Source organism: Eptesicus fuscus, chromosome 9 (assembly GCF_027574615.1).
Source record: "Eptesicus fuscus isolate TK198812 chromosome 9, DD_ASM_mEF_20220401, whole genome shotgun sequence".
NCBI lineage: Eukaryota > Metazoa > Chordata > Mammalia > Chiroptera > Vespertilionidae > Eptesicus > Eptesicus fuscus.
The window spans coordinates 101753735-101774586 of NC_072481.1; the positions used below are offsets into that span (position 1 = coordinate 101753735).

The 20852-nt window shown below is 40.7% G+C and overlaps 1 protein-coding gene across 3 annotated transcripts in view; it reads right to left on the reverse strand.

The window, feature by feature from the left end:
- GK5 (glycerol kinase 5) overlaps positions 1-20852 on the reverse strand; it is a 164455-nt gene that overhangs the window by 68742 nt on the left and 74861 nt on the right. For all 3 annotated transcript variants that reach the window (XM_054721620.1, XM_054721622.1, XM_054721621.1), the window contains one exon: positions 9891-10022. In XM_054721620.1, the coding sequence (XP_054577595.1) occupies positions 9891-10022 (132 nt within the window). The remainder of the gene's footprint in view (positions 1-9890; positions 10023-20852) is intronic.

Here is a 20852-nt window from a genome sequence, read left to right on the forward strand (position 1 = left end):
AGTTATGCTCAGTTTTTTGGCGAAGTTTGACACACCAAGCTCAAAAGGTTGCCCATCACTGCCATAGGGGAATTGCTGGGTCATAAGGAAATTCATTTTTAATATTTTAAAAAATATTTTTATATATTTTAGAGAGAGAGGAAGAGAGAGAGAGAGAGAGAGAGAGAGAGAGAGAGAGAGAGAGAGAGAGAGATCAATGTGAGAAAGAAACATTGATTCGTTGCCTCCTGCATACACCCCAAATGGGGGGATTAAACCCACAACTTGGGTATATGCTGTGACCAGAAATCAAATCAGCAACCGTTCAGTGCATGGGACAATACCCAACCAACTGAATCACACCAGCCAGTGCTCATTTTTAATTTTTTGAGGAACCTCCACATTATTTTCCATAGTGACTGCACCAGTCTGCATTCCCATCAATGGTGCACAAGGGTTCCCTTTATCCACATCTTCGGCAACACTTGTTGTTTGTTGATTTACTGATGACAGCCATTCTGACAGGTGTAAGGTGATATCTCATTGTGATTTTGATTTGCATTTCTCGAATGATTAGTGATGTTGAGCATCTTTTCATAAGTCTATTGGCCACCTGTATGTCCTCTTTGGAGAAGTGTTTATTCACAAATGCCCCTTTTTAAATTGGGTTTTCTGGTGTTGTCTGAGTTCTTTATAAATTTTGGATATTAACACCTTATCTGATGTATCATTAGCAAATATCTTTTCTCCCTTAGTAGGCTGCTGTCTTTTTGTTGATGGTTAGCTTTACTGTGCAAAAACATTTTAGTTTATGTTTTCCTATTTGTTTATTTTGTGTTTTCTTCCTTAAGAAATATATCAGAAAAAAAATAGTGCTAAGAGAAATTTCAGAGATTTTACTGCCTATGTTTTCTTCTAGAAGTTTTATGGTTTCTGATCTTACATTTAAATCTCAAATCCATTTTATTTTTGTATATGGTATAAGAAGGTGGTCTAGTTTCTTTTCTTTTCTTTTTTGCATTTTTCTATCCATAATTTTCCCAACACAGTTATTTATGTTCTTGCCTCCTTTGTCAAATATCAATTAACTACATATGCATAGGCTTATTTCTGGGCTCTCTATTCTGTTCTATTCATCTATGTCTATTTTTTTATGCCAGTTTTATGTCTATTTTGATTACTATGGCCTTGTAGTTTGATACCAGGTAGCATGATATCACCAACTTTGTTCTTCTTAGTCAAGATTGTTGAGGCTATTCAGATTATTTTATCATTCCATATACATATATATATATTATATTTTTAAAATAAATCTTTATTGTTCAGATTATTACAGGTATTCCTCTTTTTTCCCCCATAGCTCCCCTCCACCTGATTCCCCATCCCACCCCATGCCCTTACCCCCCGCCACTGTCTTCATCCATAGGTGTAAGATTTTTGTCCAATCTCTTCCTGCACCCCTCACACCCCCTTCCCCCTGAGAATTGTCAGTCCACTCCCTTTCTATGTCCCTGATTCTATTATATTCATCAGTCCATTCTGTTCATCAGATTTTTTATTCACTTGATTTTTAGATTCACTTGTTGGTAGGTATGTATTTGTTGTTATTTTGTTGTTCATAATTTTTATCTTTACATTTTTCTTCTTCCTCTTCTTAAAGAATACCCTTCAGCATTTCATATAATCCTGGTTTGGTGGTGATGAACTCCTTTAGCTTTTTCTTGTCTGTGAAGCTCTTTATCTGAACTTTAATTCTGAATGATAGCTTTGCTGGGTAGAGAAATATTGGTTGTAGGTTCTTGCTGTTCATCACTTTGAATATTTCTTGCCAGTCCCTTCTGGCCTGCATAGTTTCTGTTGAGAAATCAACTGACAGTCCTATGTCCTATGGGTACTCCCTTGTAGTTTTTCTCTTGCTGCTTGTAAGATTCTCTCTTTGTCTTTTGCCCTTGGCATTTTAATTATGATGTGTCTTGGTGTGGTCCTCTTTGGATTCCTCTTGTTTGGGATTCTGTGAGCTTCCTGGACTTGTAAGTCTATTTCTTTCACCAGGTAGGGCAAGTTTTCTGTCATTATTTCTTCTAATAGGTTTTCAATATTTTGCTCTCTCTCTTCTTCTGGCACCCTAATAATTCAGATGTTGGTATGCCTGAAGTTGTCCCAGAGGCTCCTTACACTATCTTCATATTTTTGGATTCTTTTTTCTTTTTGTTTTTCTGGTTGGGTGTTTTTTGTTTCCTCATATTTCAGATCTTTGGTTTGATTCTTGGGGTCCTTTGATCTACAGTTGAATTTCTGTATATTCTTTATTTCAGACTGTGTATGCTTAATTTCTGACTGGTCCTTTCCCATTTTTTTTGGCATTCTCATTAAGATCCTTGAAGGTCTCACTAAGCTCCTCATAGGTCTCATCAAGTTTCTCGGCGGTTTTTAGAAGATTCTTAAGTAACCTCATAAATGTGGTTTTGAACTCTATGTCCAGTAGTTTGCTTTCCTCCATTTCTTTCATTTGTGACATGTTTCTTTGTCTCCGCATTTTGGCTGCTTCCCTATGTTGATGGAGTGGCTTTGTGTGGTAGGTGACCTATAGGGGCCAATGGCTCAGCCTCTCAAATCACCTGAGGTGGATGCTCTTGGTACACCCCTTTGTGGGCTGAGTGGAAAGTCTTGGTGTAGTTAAGCCTTGATTGCTGTTGGTACACTGGGAGGAATTGACCTCCAGGCCAATTGGCTGTGAGGACCCGCTGTGTCTATAATGGAAGAACTGCTGTGCTAGAGACACACTTATGGGGCCGGACTTGCTTCAGTGGGGCTTTGGTGCTCACTGAGCCTGCCTATTGAATGTGTCACTTATGGATGTGAGGAGTTGAAATCTGGTGGCGTCTCACACTGACCACTAGGTACACTGGCTTCTGGATCTCCAAAGGGGTGCAGGTCAGCTACTGTCTGAGGCCATCCAGCAGGAGCTACAGCGAGAACTACAGTTTTCTCCTCTTTGCTTGGGGTTTGGAGGTTTTGGAGCTCTCTGCCCAGAGCTGCAGTTTGTTAGGTTAAGCTGCGATAGGGCAGGCCATTCATATGCAAAAGCCGCTGTGTGGAGCTTGGGTGGGTTTGTAGATTGTGCGGAGCGGGGTCTCTGGGAGTCACTAGGCTAGGGCATGACAAACAGCGATGGCTGCCAGTCAGCCGTCTCTGCATCTCCAAGTTTTCGTGTCCCTGCGTCTCACACCCCAGCACAATAAACAATGATTCCTGCGTGCAGCTCTGCAAGCAAGCCACCCTCACTTTCCAATCTGATGGCAGACAGTCCAGCTTCTCCCCGTAGAAGTTTGGGCCCTCAGCATCTCCCCAGAAACTGGATTTCAGAGTAATAGGGAGCTTGTCTCCCTTCGAGTTGAAAAAAGCAATGCCTGTCGCCAGCCCGATTCACGTGCCTCCGTACCTCAGCTTTTCAGCACTTTTGCACATCTCAGTGCTCTTTTCTCTTTCCTTCTAGTTGTAGAACTTCCACTCAGCCAGCTTTCCCGTGGTTCTGGGCGATAGACATTTTGTCTTTTAGTTGTAGTTTTGAAATTGTTGTGCGAGGCAGCAGTTTAGGTGTTTACCTATGCTGCCATCTTGGTTTTTGTTTTTCTCCATTTATATTTTTGAATTATTTGTTCTAGTTCTGTGAAATACACCATTAGTATTTTGATAGGAATTGAATTGCTTTGGATAGAATGGACATTTTAATGAGGTTAATCCTGCCTAGCCATGAACACGGTATATGCTTCCACTTATTTTTATTTTCATCAATTTCTTCCTTCAGTATCTTATAATTTTTTGAGCACAGGTCTTTTAACCCCTTTATTAAATTTATTGATAGGTACATTATTTTTTTATGCAATTGTAAATGTGATTGATTTCTTAGTACTTCTTTCAGATAGTTCATTATTAGTGTATAAAAATGCCACTTATTTCTGAATATTAAGTTTGCATCCTGCTACTTTACTGAATTCATTTAGCAGTTCTAGCAGTTTTTGGTGAAATGTTTAAATTTTTCTATGTATAGTATCATACCATCTGCAAATGACAGTTTTATTTCTTCCTTTCCCATTTTAATGCCGTTTTATTTCTTCTTCTTTTTTGATTGCTGTGCCTAGGTCTTCCACGACTATGTTGATTAAAAGTAGAGAAAGTGGACATCACTGTCTTGTTCCTCATCCTAACACTTTTAGTTTTTCCCCATTAAGTATGATGTTGGCAGTGGGTTTGTCATAAGTGGCCTTTATTATGTTGCAGTGTAATCCCTCTATTCCAACGTATGCTGAGAGTTTTATCATAAATGGGTGCTGGGTTTTATCAAACGCTTTTTCTGCATCTATTAATATGATGTGATTTTTATACTTTATTTGGTTTGTGTGGTGTATTATGTTTATTAATTTGTGAATAACATTGCTTTTCTGGAATAAATCATACTTGATCATGGTTTATGACCTTTTTAATGTATTGCTGGATTTGGTTTGCTAATATCTTGTTACAGCTTTTAGAATCTATGTTCGTCAGGAATACTGCCCTATACTTTTCTTTCTTTGTCCTGTATTTATCTGGTTTTGCAATTAAGATAATGCTGGCCTCGAAAATGAACTTGGGAGTCTTCCCTCCTCTTGAATTTGTAGTAATAGTTTGAGAAGGATAGGTGTTAATTCTTCTTTGAATGTTTGGTAAAATTTACCTGTGAAGCCAAATGGTCCAGGACTTTTGTTTGCTGGGAGTCTTTTGATTACTGCTTGGCTTTCATTACTTGTAATTGGTCTGTTCACATTTTCTGTTTCTTCTTAATTCAGTTTTTGGAGATTGTAGGTTTCTAATAATTTATCTATTTCTTCCAGAATGTTCTACTTATTGGCATATAGTTTGCAATATTTTCTTAAAGTCCTTTGTATTTCTGTGCTATTCTCCTGTTTCATTTCTGATTTTACTGGTATTATTTGGGTCCTCTCTCTTTGATTCTTGATGAGTCTGGTTAAAGGTTTATCAATTTTGTTTATCTTTCCAAAGAACCAGCTCTTGGTTTCATTGACCTTTTTAGTGTTTGCTTTTTAAAAAACTTGTTTCATTTCTTTCTACCCTGATCTTTATTATTTTCCTCCTTCCACTGACTTTGGGCTTTGTTTGTTGTTCTTTTTCTAGTTCCTTTAGGTACAAGGTTAGATTGTTTATTTGAGATTTTTCTTGTTTCTTGAGGTAATCTTGAATGCTATGAATTTCCCTCTTAGAACAACTTTGGCTGTGTCCCATCAATTTTGGGTTGTTGTGTTTTCATTTTCATTTGTTTCAAGGTTTCTTTTCATTTCTTTCTTGAAATTGTTAACCCATTCATTGTTTAGTAACATGTTATTTAGCCTCCATGTGTTTATCAGTGTTTTTCAGGGTTTTTTTTTCTTGTGATTGGTTTCTAGTTTCATAGCATTGTGATCAGAGAAGATGCTTAATATGATTTCAATCTTGTTGAATTTATTGAGACTTGTCTGAAGTCTTACCATGTGGTTTATCACAGAAGATGTTTCATGTACACCAGAAAAGAATGTATATTCTGCTGCCTTGAGGTGAAATGTTCTAAAGATATCAATTAAACCCATCTATTCTAGTGTGCCATTTTTTAATTGACTTAAGAGAGAGGAAGGGAGAGGGAGAGATAGAAACATCAATAAGAGAATCATTGGTTGGCTACCCCCTGCCAGTCCCCTACTGGGAATCAAGCCTGCAACCCAGGCATGTGCCATGACCGGAAATTGAACTGTGAACTCCTGGTTCACAGCTTGGTGGTCAACCACTGAGACACACTGGCTGAGCTGGTGTGTCATTTAAGTCTGCTATTTCCTTTTGGATTTGTCTGAAAGATCTATCCATTGATATCAATGGGGTGTTAAAATCCTTATATAACTGTATTATTGTCAATCTCTCCCTTTTTGTCCATCAAGATTTGCTTTACCTATTTAGGTGCTCCTATGTTGAGTGCATAAATGTTTATAAGGGTTATATCTTCTTGATGGATTGATCCCTTTATCATTATGTAGTGTCCTTCTTTGTTTCTTAGTCTAGTCTTTTTTTGAAGTCTGTTTTGTCTGCTATAAGTATTGCTACCCCAGCTTTTCTATTTCCATTGGTATAAAATACCTCTTTTTATCTCTTTATTTGCAATCTGTATCTTTCTTTTGAGGTGGGTGTCCTGTAGTCAGCATATATATGGGTCTTGTTTTCTTTACCATTTTGCTAACATATGTCTTTCAATGGGAGAAGTTAATCTATTTACATTTAAAGTAATTACTGATAAGTACATATTTATTGCCATTTTATTCTTTATAACCATATTCCTTTTTTTTCATTTCTTCTTAAAGAAGATCCTTTAACATTTCTTATAATACTGGTTTTAGTGGTAATAAGCTCCTTTATATTTTTTTGGAAGGGGGGTGATCTTGGAAGCTCTTTATTTCACCTTCAATTTTAAATGATAGCCTTGCTGTGTAGAGTAGTCTTGGTTGTAGGTCCTTGCTGTTCATCACTTTGAATATTTCATGCTAATCATTTCTTGTCTAAAATGTTTTTGTTGAGAAATCAGCTGACAGCCTTATGGGAGTTCCTTTGTAGGGAACTGTCTTTCTGTGCTGCTCTTAAGATTCTTTTTGCCTTTAACTCTTGCCATTTTAATTATGATGTGTCTTGGGTTCATTTTGATTGGGCCTCTCTGTGCTTCCTGGACAGGTGTATCTTTTTCCTTCACCAGATTAGGGAAGCTTTCAACCATTGTTTCTTCAAATAGGTTCTCAATCCCTTGCTCATTCTCTTCTCTTTCTGGTACCCTAATGATGGACGCGTTGCTATGCTTTTTGTTGTCCCAAAGGTCCCTTAGACTTTCCTTATATTTCTTCTTTCTTTTTGTTGCTCTGATTGGGTGTTTTGTTATCTTGTCCTCTAAATCGCTGATTGGATCCTCTGCTTCATCTAACCTGCTGATGATTCCTTCTAGTGTGTTATTTATTTCAGCTATTGTGTTCTTCATTTCTGACTGGTTCTTTTTATGCATTCTATGTCTTTTTTAATGCTTACTACCTCTTTAAGTTCTCATTGAGATAATCTATTCTTCCCCTAAATTCATTGAGTATTCTAATAATCATTGTTCTGAATTCTGCATCTGGTATCTTGGTTGTTTCCATTTAATTCTTTTTCTGGGTATTCCCCTTGTTCTTTCATTTGGGGCATGTTTCTTTGTCTCCCCATTTTGTCTGCCATTCTGTGTTTGTCTCTATGTATTCGGTAGATTCCCAAACTTATTATGGTGGTTTTTGTTGTAAGTGTCTTGTGGGCTCAGTGTACTATCTTCCAGATCACCTGAGCTAGGAGCTCCAGGAATGTCTCCTGTGTGGCTTATTGAGCCTTCCTGTTGTGACTGAGTCTTGAATGCTGTTAGTCCATTCATTAATGATGTTAAGCCACATGCTGTCTGACTATTAGGATTGACCCTGACCACACTGTATGAGCTTCTATGTGCTCAATGTTCAGTTGTCCGCAGCAAGATCTGGTGCCTTCCAGGATCTACCTTTGGGTGTGCCACTTGTGTGGATAGTTGGGTTGTGTTCTGGTGTGGTCTGAAGCCCACCACTGGTTGTGTTGGTTCTGGGTCCACTTGGGAGGGGTTCTGGTGCAGGTTGATGTCAAATGCTGCCTGCAACTGGCTTTGGGCTACTTGTCTGGAGCTACCAAACAATTCACTGTTAGTGGCTGCCTCTACTGGGCCTGGGTGTGTATGGGAGGGGTCAAGGTGTGTACAAAGATCAGTTTCCCACAGTCTATTCCACAAGGTGTGAGCTTGATATAGTGGGGTGATCAAAGTCAGGAGAACCAGGCTAGTGGTTCTCTTGCTTGGAGACAGCACGGTCAGGTACTCAGTGGGGGGAAAGTGGCCTCTACTCCAGAACACATACCATACTCCACGTGAGTCTCTGACCCTAGCTCCCTCGAAAAGAGTACACGCTGGTTCAGGCTGGTATAGCCAGCTGACCCTTCTGTAAGACTCAAGCTCAATAGGGTGGGGTTACTGGGAATCAGGCAGGACAAGTGGACAGAAAGGGCACTGGCAGCACAATGGAGGGTATGGATGGTTCCTACTCCAGAGTTATAAATATCGATGTTTGTCTGAGTCTCTGCCAAGAGCTTCTCAAGTAAAAGAGTGCACTGAAGGTCCCAGTTGGGTGCAGCCAGCAGATGTTTCTGCAGGACTTAAGCTTGGCAGAATGGTGCCACCAGGAGTTGGAGGACTGAGCTAGTGCACTCCCCAGGCTGGTGCTATAAGGATAGGAGTGCTCTACCTTGAAAAGATAGTGTCTGAGAGCAGTATGGGATAGGGACTCAGCACAGATCACTCCTCGAAACCATGACACTAGATCTCCTCTTTATGACTCCTGTATGCCCTGAGTCACCTTTTCTCTACTGGAGTTCTGGGTGAGAAAAAGACCCTGTGTGCTGGCCCTTGAAGAGAATGCCTGGGTTTCTACCAGACTCCCATCTCTACCAGGCAGGCAGAATCCCCACTGATTTTCATCACCAGATGTTATGCATTTGTCTTTTCCTGGCCCTAGTGCTCTGGGTTGGAACCCTCGTTACTCAGGGGGACCTTTGCAGTGAGATATCCCTCCAGATTCTCAACTGCCACAAGTGGGTGTGAGGCCAGCTCTTTCATCGTCTCTGCCCTTATTACCAGTCTCAATGTGGTTTCTTCAGTAGATCCTAGGTTATAATACTTCCATGCAACTAGCCTTCAGTTGTTTTTTTCAGGTTGACTAATCCATAATTTAGTTGTAATGGAAGCAATAATTATGCAGCAACTGCTGAACATACAGAGTAAAATTTAGTACAAGGAATATGAAAATACCTTTTTAAATGACATGTTATACAATCTCTCAATTTGTGTTTTGATTGGCAATACCATATTTGAGTTCTTCAAAATCACACAGGTAAAAATTAGTCTTTTATGTCTATGGAAAAAATTTTAAAAAATAATTTAAATTATCATACACACACACACACACACACACACACACACACACTGAGTGGCCACATTATTATGCGTTCAGAGGTCATAATAATCTGGTCACTCTGTGTGTGTGTGTGTGTGTGCGCGCGTGTGTGTGCGTGTGCACGCGTGTGTGTATGTGTATGTGTGTGTGTGTGTGTGTGTGTGTGTGTATGTATCCTAAAAATTCCATTCCTATATGTAGGTACAGCAGAAATACATTTACATGTACATCAAGAGGTAGCATTACTCATTATAGCCCCTAACTAGAAATAACTCAAATGTACATGAACACAATAGATGAATAAATTATGGTTAAATCGTATATTAAACACTAAATAGCAATAGAAATATAAGGATATTAATTTACCTACAACAAACATATATTTCAAACATATAATGTTCAGCAAAAGGAGTAAAATACAAAAGAATAAACACTGTTTGATTCCATTATTCAAAGTTCAAAATTTTTTCAGGCAAAACTAAAGTATACTGTTGAAAAAAAGCTAAACTGTAAAAGTAGAAAGAAAATGTAATACATAGTATTACAGTGTTGTAGTTCTTCATTCAAGTAGCATTACAGATATTTGCTCTACAGTAAGTATATCACCAAATGGTACGTTTATGTTTTGTTCACTTTTCTATATGTGCAATGACTCAAAATAAAAATGTTTAAAAAATAAACTCAGTGAAGATTCCTTGTCATCCATACCAATATGTTATGGGTACTTAATTTTCCCTTAAATAATCAAATTACTATCCTTATTCCTTGAAATTACTCCAAAGTCCCATGCATGCATAAGTGCGTGCATGTACACACACATGCACACACACACAAATACACAAACTCTTTTCTTACCTCAACCAGGTTCTGTAAAATCCAGGATAATCTCAAAGAAACATGCTGGGTTGTGAAAGTGAACAAACTGGCTGCTAAAAATCGTTTACTTCTAGTGAAAAAGTGAAGCATTCGGCAGGAACTGTGTATTAGCTATTTAAAAAAAATTTAGAAAAATACATTTAAAAAATAGTGCTTGACGTTTCTATCTTAATTCCATATACATGCAAACAAACCCAATAACAAGTTACTTAACTACTTAAAGAGTGTTCTCAGGATATAAGCAAATCAAGTAGGCTCAAGTACTTATAAAAGTCTTTTTAAAATATCTATTTTCTACATCTTTACCTATTTTAAATTCTGGAAGTAAGGGGAGAGAGTCAAAGGAGAAGGCTATATTGCTATTTTTTAAATAATATATATTTTATTATTTTAATAATATATTGCTATTATTTTGAATAACATATTTTAATCAATCTAGTATGAACCCAGAAGGAATTTTACCTACACATTAAATACTTAAAATTGGGGTGTATGATTTTAATACTACCTATACTTAACTAATGATTAAAAATGAAACATATACAATTTAAAATGTACTTTTTTAATGTATGCATGTATTATTTGCTTTTTATCTTTATTTTTTATTATTTTTAATTTATTTTTTCCCATCACCATTTATCTCCTCCATGCTCTCTTCCACTTCTACCCCATAATCACCACAATGTTGTCCATGAGTTCTTTATTTTTGCTCAATCCTTCCACCCCAACACCACCCAAAGAGGCCCACACCAAGACACATCATAATTAAAATGTCAAAAATTAAAGACAAAGAGAATATCGTAAAAGCTGCAACAGAAAGGCAATCAGTTCCCATAAGAGAGTTCCTGTAAGACTGTCAGCTGATTTCTCAACAGAACATTTAAGGTCTAAAGGAACTGGCATGAAATATTCAGTGATGAAAAAACAAGGACCTTCAATCAACGCTACATTACCCAGCAAGGCTATCATTTAAAATTGAAGAAGAAATAAAGAGCTTAGCACACAAGAAAAAACTAAAGGAGTTTGTAAATTAGCAGTACAGGAAATGTTTCAGGGCTTGCTTTAAGAAGTGGAAGAAGTCATAGCCAGTTTGGCTCAGTGGACAGAGCATAGGCCTGTAGACTGAAGGGTCCCAGGTTTGATCCTGGTCAAGGGCAGGTACCTCAGTTACAGGTTCCTCCCTGGCCCAGGCCCTGGTCAGGGCACATGGAGGAGGCAACCAATTAATGTGTTTCTCTCACATCAATATTTCTCTCTGTCTTTCCCTTTCTCTATCATTCTTTCTAAAAATAAATGGAAAAATATCCTCAGGTGAGGATTTAAAAAAAAAAGAAGTGGAAGAAGACAATGAAGAAAAAAAAAAGGAACATAGTTTAAAAAATAAAATGGCCATAAATACATACCCAACAATAATCACTTTAAATGTAAATGGCTTAAATACTCCAAATCAAAAAGACATAAGGTAGCTGAATGGATAAGAAAACAAAATCCATAATTATGCTGTCTTCAAGAGACCCACCTCAGAGCAAAAGATACACACCGATTAAAAGTAAAAGGATGGAAAAAGATATTTCATGCAAATGGAAAGAAAAAAAAAAAGCTGGGGTAGCAATACTTATACCTGACAAAATAGACTTTAAAATCAAGGATATGGTAGGAGCGAAAAAAGTATCCTATCTAATAAAATAGTAATATGCAAATTGACCGTACCTCTGCTACACCCACAAGCCACGCCCACCAGTCAATCAGCAGCGAGTATGCAAATTAACCCAACCAAGATGGCTACAGCCACAGAGAGCAGGAGGGAGGCTTGGGTTTCCCAGGCAATAGAGGAAGCCAAGCTTCCCTGCTGCCCTGGCCAGCCCAGGCCTACACTCAAAGCTACAAAGTTTCAATAATAGAAGATAAATAAATCCCAACAAAAGGGCGGCAGCCACGGAGCTGGAGAGAGCAGGAGGCTTGAGTTGCCCCCGGCAATGGAGGAAGCCAAGCTCCCACAGCCCTGCCTGCCTTGGCCTCCCACTGCCCACAGCCTCTCCCCATGGCTGGCCCCACCCCCAATCAGCCCCCCAACCCCAATCAGGGGCAGGGCCCGCCGGCCAATCACCCTTGGCCCCTTCCCACAGCCGGCCCACCCTGATCAGGCCCCGATTGGGGCAGGCCAGCTGGCCAACCTCCTGCGATATCCTCCCAACAGGCCCAGCCCTGATCCCACCCAATTGGGGCCAGGCTGGCTGGATCCCACCTGTGCATGAATTTGTGCACTGGGCCTCTAGTACAATATAATGACAAAGGAATCATAACCCTTTTAAACATTAATGCACCCAACATAGGAACACCTAAATATGGAAAGCAAGTCTTGATGGACATAAAAAGAGAGACTGACAGTAATATAGTTATAGTAGGGACTTTAATATCCTATTGACATCAATTGATAGATCTTCCTGACAGAAAATCAATAAAGAGATGGAGGCATTAAATGACACAGTAGATAAGAAGGACTTAACCTTTTGCACTCGGATGTCAAGTGTGACTCGACATGGTTAGCATTAGAATAAAGGAATCAAGAAAAAAGCAAGGGAGTGCAAAGGGTTAATTGCTATCTTCAGAGCATTTCACACCAAGGTAGCAGAATATACATTCTTTTCAAGTGAATATGTAACATTTTCTAGGATAGACCACATGTTAGGACACTAAACAAGTCTCCACAAATTTAAAAAGACTGAAATTATATCTAGCATCTTTTATGACTATAATGCTATGAAACTTAAAATGAATCACTAGAAGGAAACAGAAAAAACACATAAAGACATGGACAAAAATTAACATGTTACTAAACAATGATTCGGTTAACAAAGGGATCAAGGAAAAAACCAAAAGGTACCTTGAAACAAATGAGAATGAGAACACAACAACTACAAATCTGTGGGGCAGAGGAAAAGCAGTCCCACGAGGAAAGCCAATAGCATTACAGGCCTACCTCAAGGGAAAAAAAAAAAGCTCAAATAAACACTCTAACTTTACACGTAAAGAAACTTGGAAAAGTACAACAAACAAAGCCCAGAGTGAGTAGAAGGAAGGAAATAATAAATAAATAGAGTCTAACAATACAAAAGATGAATGAGACTAAGAGCTGGTTCTTTGAAAAGATAAACAAGATTGACAAACTTTTAACCAGATTTATCAAGAAACAAAAAGAGAGAAATTAAAAAGGATAAGTAACAACTGACACCAAAGGATTGTAAAAAAAAAAAAAAAGTATTATGAACAACTATATGCCAACAAAATGGACAACCTGGGAGAAATGGATAAGTTCCTAAAAGCATACAACATTCCAAAACTAAATCATGAAAAACCAGAGAATCTGAACAGACAGAATACAACTAGTGAAATTCAATCACGAATCAAAAATCCCCCAACAAACAAAAGCCCTGCACCTGATGGTTTTACAGATGAATTTTACCAAACATTCAAAGAAGAATTAACACCTATGTTTCTCGAGTTAACCCAAAAAATTCAAGAGGGGGGAAGAGGCCAGCATTATCCTAATTCCAAAACCATATAAAGGTATGACAAAGAAAGAAAATTATAGGCCAATATCTGTGGTGAAAATCCTCAACAAGATATTAGTAAACCAAATCCAGCAATACATTAAGGAGATCATACAACATGATCAAGTGGGATTTATTTCAGAGATGCAAGGTTGGTACAATATCCACAAAACAATAAACATGATACACCACATAAACAAACTGAGGGATAAAAACCACATGATCATATCAATATGATCATAGATGCATAGAAAGCAGTTGATAAAACCCAGCACCCATTTATGAAAAAAACTCTCAGCAAAGTGGAAACAGAGGGAACATACCTCAATTTAATAAAAGCCATGTAAGACAAACCCACAGCCAACATCATACTCAATGGGCAAAAACTATAAGCATTCCCCTTAAGATTGGGAACAAGGCAAGATGTCTACTTTCACCACTCTTATTCAACACTAAAGGCCCGGTGCATGAATTTGTGCACAGGTGGGATCCCTCAGCCTGGCCAGCAATTGGGGCCAATCGGCCAGGGGGAAGGGACTGCGGGAGGTTGGCCAGCCACGGGAGGTTGGCTATGGGAGCACAATGACCACTGGAAACAACTCCTGCATTGAGCGTCTGCCCCCTGATGGATATATATATATTCTATCTAATAAAAGAGTAATATGCAAATTGACTGTCACTCCAAAACACAAGATGGCTGCCCCAGGTGGTAAAGACGGCTGCCCCCATGTGGACAGAACATGGCTGCAACAAGATGGCCAGCATGGGAAGGCAGATGGGAGGAACCAGGCCTGCAAGGGAGAGCAGTTAGGTGTTACCAGGCCTGCAGGGGAGGGCAGTTGGGGGGGACCCAGGTCTGCAGGGAAGGGAAGTTGTGGGGGACCAGGCCTGCAGGGGAGGGCAGTTGGGGGGTGACCAGGCCTGCAGGGGAGGGCAGTAAAGGACAATCAGGCTGGCAGGGGAGTGGTTAGGGGGTGATATGGCCGGCAGGCAGAAGCGGTTAGGGGCAATCAGGAAGGCAGGCAGGCAAGCAATTGGGAGCCAGCATTCCTGCATTGTGAGAGGGATGTCCGACTTCCCGTTTAGGCCCAATCCCAGTAGAATTGGGCCTAAATGGGCAGTCATACATCCCTTGAGGCGTCCCATATTGGAGAGGGTACAGGCTGGGCTGAGGGACACCCTCCTTCCATGCACGAATTTCATGCACTGGGCCTCTAGTGTGTGTGTGTGTGTGTGTGTGTGTGTGTGTGTGTGTGTGTGTATGTGTACACACACACACACACACACACACTAGAGGCCCAGTGCATGAAATTCATGCACAGGGGGAAGGTGTCCCTCAACCCAACCTGCATCCTCTCCAATCTGGAACCCCTTGGGGGATGTCCGACTGTCAGTTTAAGCCCGATTCCGGGATCAAGCCTAAACCAGCAAATGGACATTTCTCTCACAATCCGGGACCGCTGGCTCCTAACTGCTCGCCTACCTACCTGCCTGATTGTCGCTAACTGCTTCTGCTTGCCAGCCTGATAACCCCTAACTGCTCCACTGCTGGCCTGATTGATGCCTAACTGCTCCCCTGCCAGCCAGATTGCCCCCAACTTCCCTCCCCTGCCAGCCTGATCATCCCCAACTGCCCTCCCTTGCCGGCCCGATCACCCACAACTGCCATCCCCTGCCAGCCCGATTACCCACAACTGCCCTCCCCTGCTGGCCTGTTTGCCCCCAACCGCCCTCGCCTGCTGGCCTGATTGCCCATAACTGCCCTCCCCTGCCAGCCTGATCACCCACAACTGCCCTCCCCTGCCGCAACCTGCCTCCTCTGCCGAGACACGCCTCCTCTGCACGAGGTGGTGGAGACACTGGGACCGGCCTTCTCTGCGCTGCACAGAGCTGCAGGACCCCCTGGCCTCACCACACGGAGTGGGCACCAGGACCCGCCTCTGCTGTGCACGCAGCCATTTTGTGGCAGCCATCCTGTGATAACGTTGTACGAGGGCATCATGTGAGGCTGTGACTCTACCTAGGCTTTTATTATATAGGATAGTACTGGAAGTGCTAGCCACAGCAATCAGACAAGAAGAAGAAATAAAAGACATCCAAATTCAAAAGGAGGAAGTTAATTTTACTCTTAATAATCAAAATCTCTAATTAAAAAAAAAAAAAGCCTTAAACAAAAAATTAGCTCTGAGTTTTAAAATTTGTAAGACATACCAAAAGACGGAAGGAAGGAAGGGAAGGAGGGAAGGAGGGAAGGAGGGAAGGAGGGAAGGAGGGAGGGGAGGGGAGGGGAGGGGAGGGGAGGGGAGGGGAGGGGAGGGGAGGGGAGGGGAGGAAGGAAGAAAGAAATCAAAAAGCCTTATCCTGCAACCAACTGCAACAATTCAACTTCTGAAACATATTTTACAAAGCATTCACTTATGGAGAATTGACCCACTTTTTGCATGTTTCTGTACACCCTTCATCCAAAAATAAATGGAAAGATCTTAGTTTTTTTTATTAAAAACTAGAAGCCCGGTGCACGAAATTCGTGCATGAGGGAGGGGGTGTCCCTCAGCCCAGCCTGCACTCTCTCCAATCTGGGATTCGTCGAGGGATGTAAGACTGCCTGTTTAGGGGATCGGGCCCGGTCACCCCCAACTTCCTTCCTCTGCTGGCCTGGTGACCCCTAACTACCCTCCCCTGCAGGCTTGCTCCCCAACAACTGCTCTCCACTGTAGGCCTGGGTCCTCCACAACTTCCCTCCTCTGCCTGCCTGGTTCCTCCCAACTGCCCTCCCCTGCTGGCCATCTTGTGGTGGCCATCTTGTGTCCACATGGGGGCAGGATCTTTGACCACATGGGGGCAGCCATCTTGTGTGTTGGCATGATGGTCAATTTGCATATTACTCTTTTATTAGCTAGGATAGAGGCCTGGTGCACGGGTGGGGGCTGGCTGGTTTGCCCTGAAGGATGTCCCAGATCAGGGTGTGGGTTCCCTTGGGGCATGGGGCGGCATGGGCAAGGGGCCTGTGGTGGTTTGCAGGCCGGCCACACCCCCTGGCGACCCAAGCGGAGACCCTGGTATCTGGGGATTATTTATCTTCTACAATTGAAACTTTGTAGCCTGGAGCAGAGAAAAGCCTTCTGCTTGGTCCGTGGCAGCAGCCATTTCAGTTGGGGTTTATGTATCTTCTATAATTGAAACTTTGTAGCCTTAAGCGGAGGCCTGGGCAGGCCAGGGTATGCGGAAAGCTTGGCTTCCTCCATTGCCGGGGGCAACCCTAGCCTCCTGCTCTTTCTGTGGCTGCCATTTCTGTTTGGATTTGTTTACCTTCTATAATTGAAACTTTGTGGCCTTGAGTGGAGGCCTAGGCCAGCAAGGGCAGGCAGAAAGCTTGGCTTCCTCCATTGCCTGGGAAACCCAAGCCTCCCTCCTGCTCTCTGTGGCTGTAGCCATCTTGGTTAGGTTTATTTGCATACTTGCTCTGATTGGCTGGTGGGCGTGGCTGGTGGGCATGGCTTGTGGGTGTAGCGGAGTGATGGTTAAATTGCATATTACTCTTTTATTAGATAGGATAATATGCATTTACTTTTCTTTCATTTTTAGCATAACACATTAATCAAAATGTGTAACCTTAGCCCTCTTTACATTTCCGTCTTGCCCTTTCTCTTGAATGATGTGCCCCATTTTAATTTTTTTTGGTGAGGACATTTACATTTCTAGCAAATTCCAATTGTACAACACAGTTTTATCAACTACAGTCATGTTACACTTTAGATTTTCAGACCTTATTCATCTTATAACAGAAAGTTTGTACCTTTTTAAATTCATTTCACGTGTTCAGTGCTCAAATATTCTGCATTTCTTTATATCTTTTATTATTTATTAAAATATAAGACTTTTTAAAGGTATTTAAAGTGGCCACCCATGACCCTACTTCTGATTTGTTATATGTTAACAATGCCTCAAATGAAATGGCTCTTCCTTCAGAAGCACATTGTATTTTTCTCTATAAAAAATTAGGTTTAGGGCCCTTCAGGGATCTTCTATTAAAATTTAGATACCTGAGGAGGGGCATTATACAAAATGTGTTAAAAGTTCCAACAATGGCACTTTCAGTCAACACAGGGAGAATGAACACTTTTGTTCATATAATGAACAAATATTTTTTGAATTCCTTCTATGTAACGAGGACTATGCCAGGCTTTAGGAAAACAGAGTGACTAATACATGCAGAATCCCACCTTCCTTAAATTTACCTTCTAGTGCAGGGTTGGGGAACCCTTTGTCTGCCAATGGCCATCTGGATATTTATAACATCATTTGAGGGCCATACAAAATTATCAACTTAAAAATTAGCCTGCTATGTTTGGTCAAACATTTAATTAACTCACCCCTATTGCCTTGGCAAGGGAGAAACCAAGTGATTTCACGGGTCTTATACAGCCTGCTCTACTGGGAAGAGACAGAAAAAAAGTAATCAAATCAACAAATGAGATCATCTAAGAAGACATTGATTATAAAAGGAATTGCTATTTGATGTATCACCAAAAAAGAAAAAAATCCTGCCAATTAAATTATGACATACAAGTAATATTAAGATACAATTAATGGTTCAAAATGCATCCTGATGTCAAAGATGTTAAAATAAGAAAAATGTTGAGAGGGTCAAGATGGCGGCCAGAAGGACGGCAGTGAGGAAGAGACTGTAAGTGAGTGAGGGAGCAAAGGGAAGTGTGTGGATGTGTGTGGTGTGTGTGTGAGTGAGGGACAGTTAGATCCCATAGGGCTTTTGGGGGCTGGCAGACCGGGCTCTCCTAGATGGGGAACCCCTGCTACCGCTGCAAACATTCCAAGGGTGGCTGACTCTGACACAGAAACCGTACCATCTTGAAGGGGAGAGCTGTTGTGACTAGGAGCCCAGCCTCACCTCCACCCAGACTGACCTCAGATACCACCCTGGATTCTACAGCCACTCCAGCCAAAGACCTGCTACCTCAGCTGTTGAACCATGGACATACGGATTCCAGCTTCCCTGGACAAAGGCTCCTGTAAGTTCTATAGTGTGCTCCCCTCCCGCCATCCTGCCGCTTCAAACCTGGGCCCCACAACTGCACGATCTGCCTGTCAAGCCCACTGTTTCATCCCCGACCCCGGGCATCCCAGTGACTGAGCCTGTGGGTGACTCTAGGACTGTACAACCCACCCGACAAGCCCACTGCTTCAACCCCAGGTGCTGCGATTGCGCGATCATCTGCCAAGCCCGCCGTCTCAACCCTGGCCCAGCGCATACCAGTAACAGAGACCACTGTCAAGTCTCAGACTGCGAAACCCACCTGCCAAGCCTGCAGCTTCAACCCTGGGAACCACACATCCTGACGCCTGGGCCCTCCAGAGAGTCTCAGAGAGCATGACCCTCTTGCCAAGCCTGCTGCTGCAGCCACAGGCTCCAGGTGACACGAAGCCTAAATCCTTCAGTGAAAGCAGTAATGGGGAAAGAAAAGGAGTACCAGAAAAGATACTAAATAAAATGGAGGTATGCAATATGTCAGAAAAAGAATTAAGAGTATGAGTCATAGAGTTTATAAACCAGCTGAATGAGAAAATCAACAACTTATGTAAGAATCAAGAGGAAATAAAGAATGACATAGATATAATAAAAAATACAATGAAAAATTTCAACAGTAAACTAGAAGAAGCTGAGGACCAAATTAGCGAATTACAAGACAATCTGAACAGCAATGGGAGAAAAAAATTAAAAATCAGGAGGAGAACTTAAGGGAGCTTTGGGACAACATGACACAAAGTAACATATGTATAATAGGGGTGCCAAAACTACAAGAAGAAGAGGAAGGATTAGAAGGCTTATTTGAAGGAATAATGCCAGAAAACTTCCCTGATTTGGGGAAGGAAAAAGTCACAGAAGCACAGAGAGTTCCAAACAAGATGAATCCAAAAAGACCCACACCAAGACACGACATAATTACACTGGCAAACGTTAATGACAAGAGAACCTTAAAGGCTGCAATAGAGACGGAGAGTTACCTATGAGGGATTTCCCATTAGATTATCAAATGATTTATCAATAGAAACACATCAGGCCAGAAGAGAATGGAATGAAGTATACAAAATGATGCAAAGCAAGGGACTAAATCCAAGAATACTCTAACCAGCAAGGCTATTATTCAAAATTGAAGGGGAAATCAAGAGCTTCACAGACAAAAAAAGGCTAATGGAGTTTATCAATACCAAGCCAGCAATGCAAGAAATGCTAAAGGTACAGGTGTAAAAAGAAGAAATAGAAAGGAAAGAAAGAAAAAAGACACAAAAATAAAAATGGCTCCAAACAAGTACCTATCAATAATAAACCTTAAACATAAATGGATTAAATGCTCCAATCAAAAGACATCCAGTGGCTTAATGGGTAAGAAAATATGACCCATATATATGCTGTGTATAAGAGACCCACCTCAGAACAAGGGACTCACACAGACTGATAGTGGAGGAATGGATATGAAAATAAAAGGCAAACGGAAATGGAAAAAAAAAAAGCTGGGGTAGCAATACTTATCTCTTCCTTAAGAGATAAGGAAGGTAACTTCATAATACTAAAGGGATTGATACAACAACAGGATATAACTCTATTAAACATATATGCACCCAATACAGGAACACCCAAATACATAAAAAAAAAAAACTGGAAGATATCAAGAGAGAGGTTGACAGTAATACAATCATAGTAGGGGACTTTAATACCCCTTTGACATCAATGGATAAATCCTCTAGACAAAAAATCAACAAAGAAACAGCAATCCTAAATGACTCCCTTGATCAGATGGACTTAATCGACATCTTCAGAACATTTCACCCCAAAGCTACAGAATATACATTCTTCTTAAGTGTACATGGGACATTTTCAAGGACAGACCACATATGGGGTCACAGGCAAAGTCTCTCCAAATAAATAAGATTGAAATCATAGCAAACATCTTCTCAGATCACAATGGCATAATATTAGAAATCAACTACAATAAAAAACAATCAAAAAAACTTAAAACACTTGGAAGCTAAATAGCATGCTATTAAACAATGACTGGGTTACCAAAGTGATCAAAGAAGAAATTAAAAAACATCCTGAAAATGAATGACAATGAAAATACAACAATCCAAAATCTATAGGACACAGTGAAAGCAGTCATGAGAGGGAAGTTCATAGCATTACAGGCCTACCTCAAAAAACAAGAAAACTGAAAATAAATTATCTAACTCTACAACTTAAAAAAATTAGAAAGAGAGCAATAAGAAAAGTCGACAGTGAGTTGAGGAAGTAGATAATAAAGATCACAGAGAGAAAGAAGATGGCTGCCGATGGGAAGGCAGACTGCAAGATAGTATGTGAGTGAGAAGACAA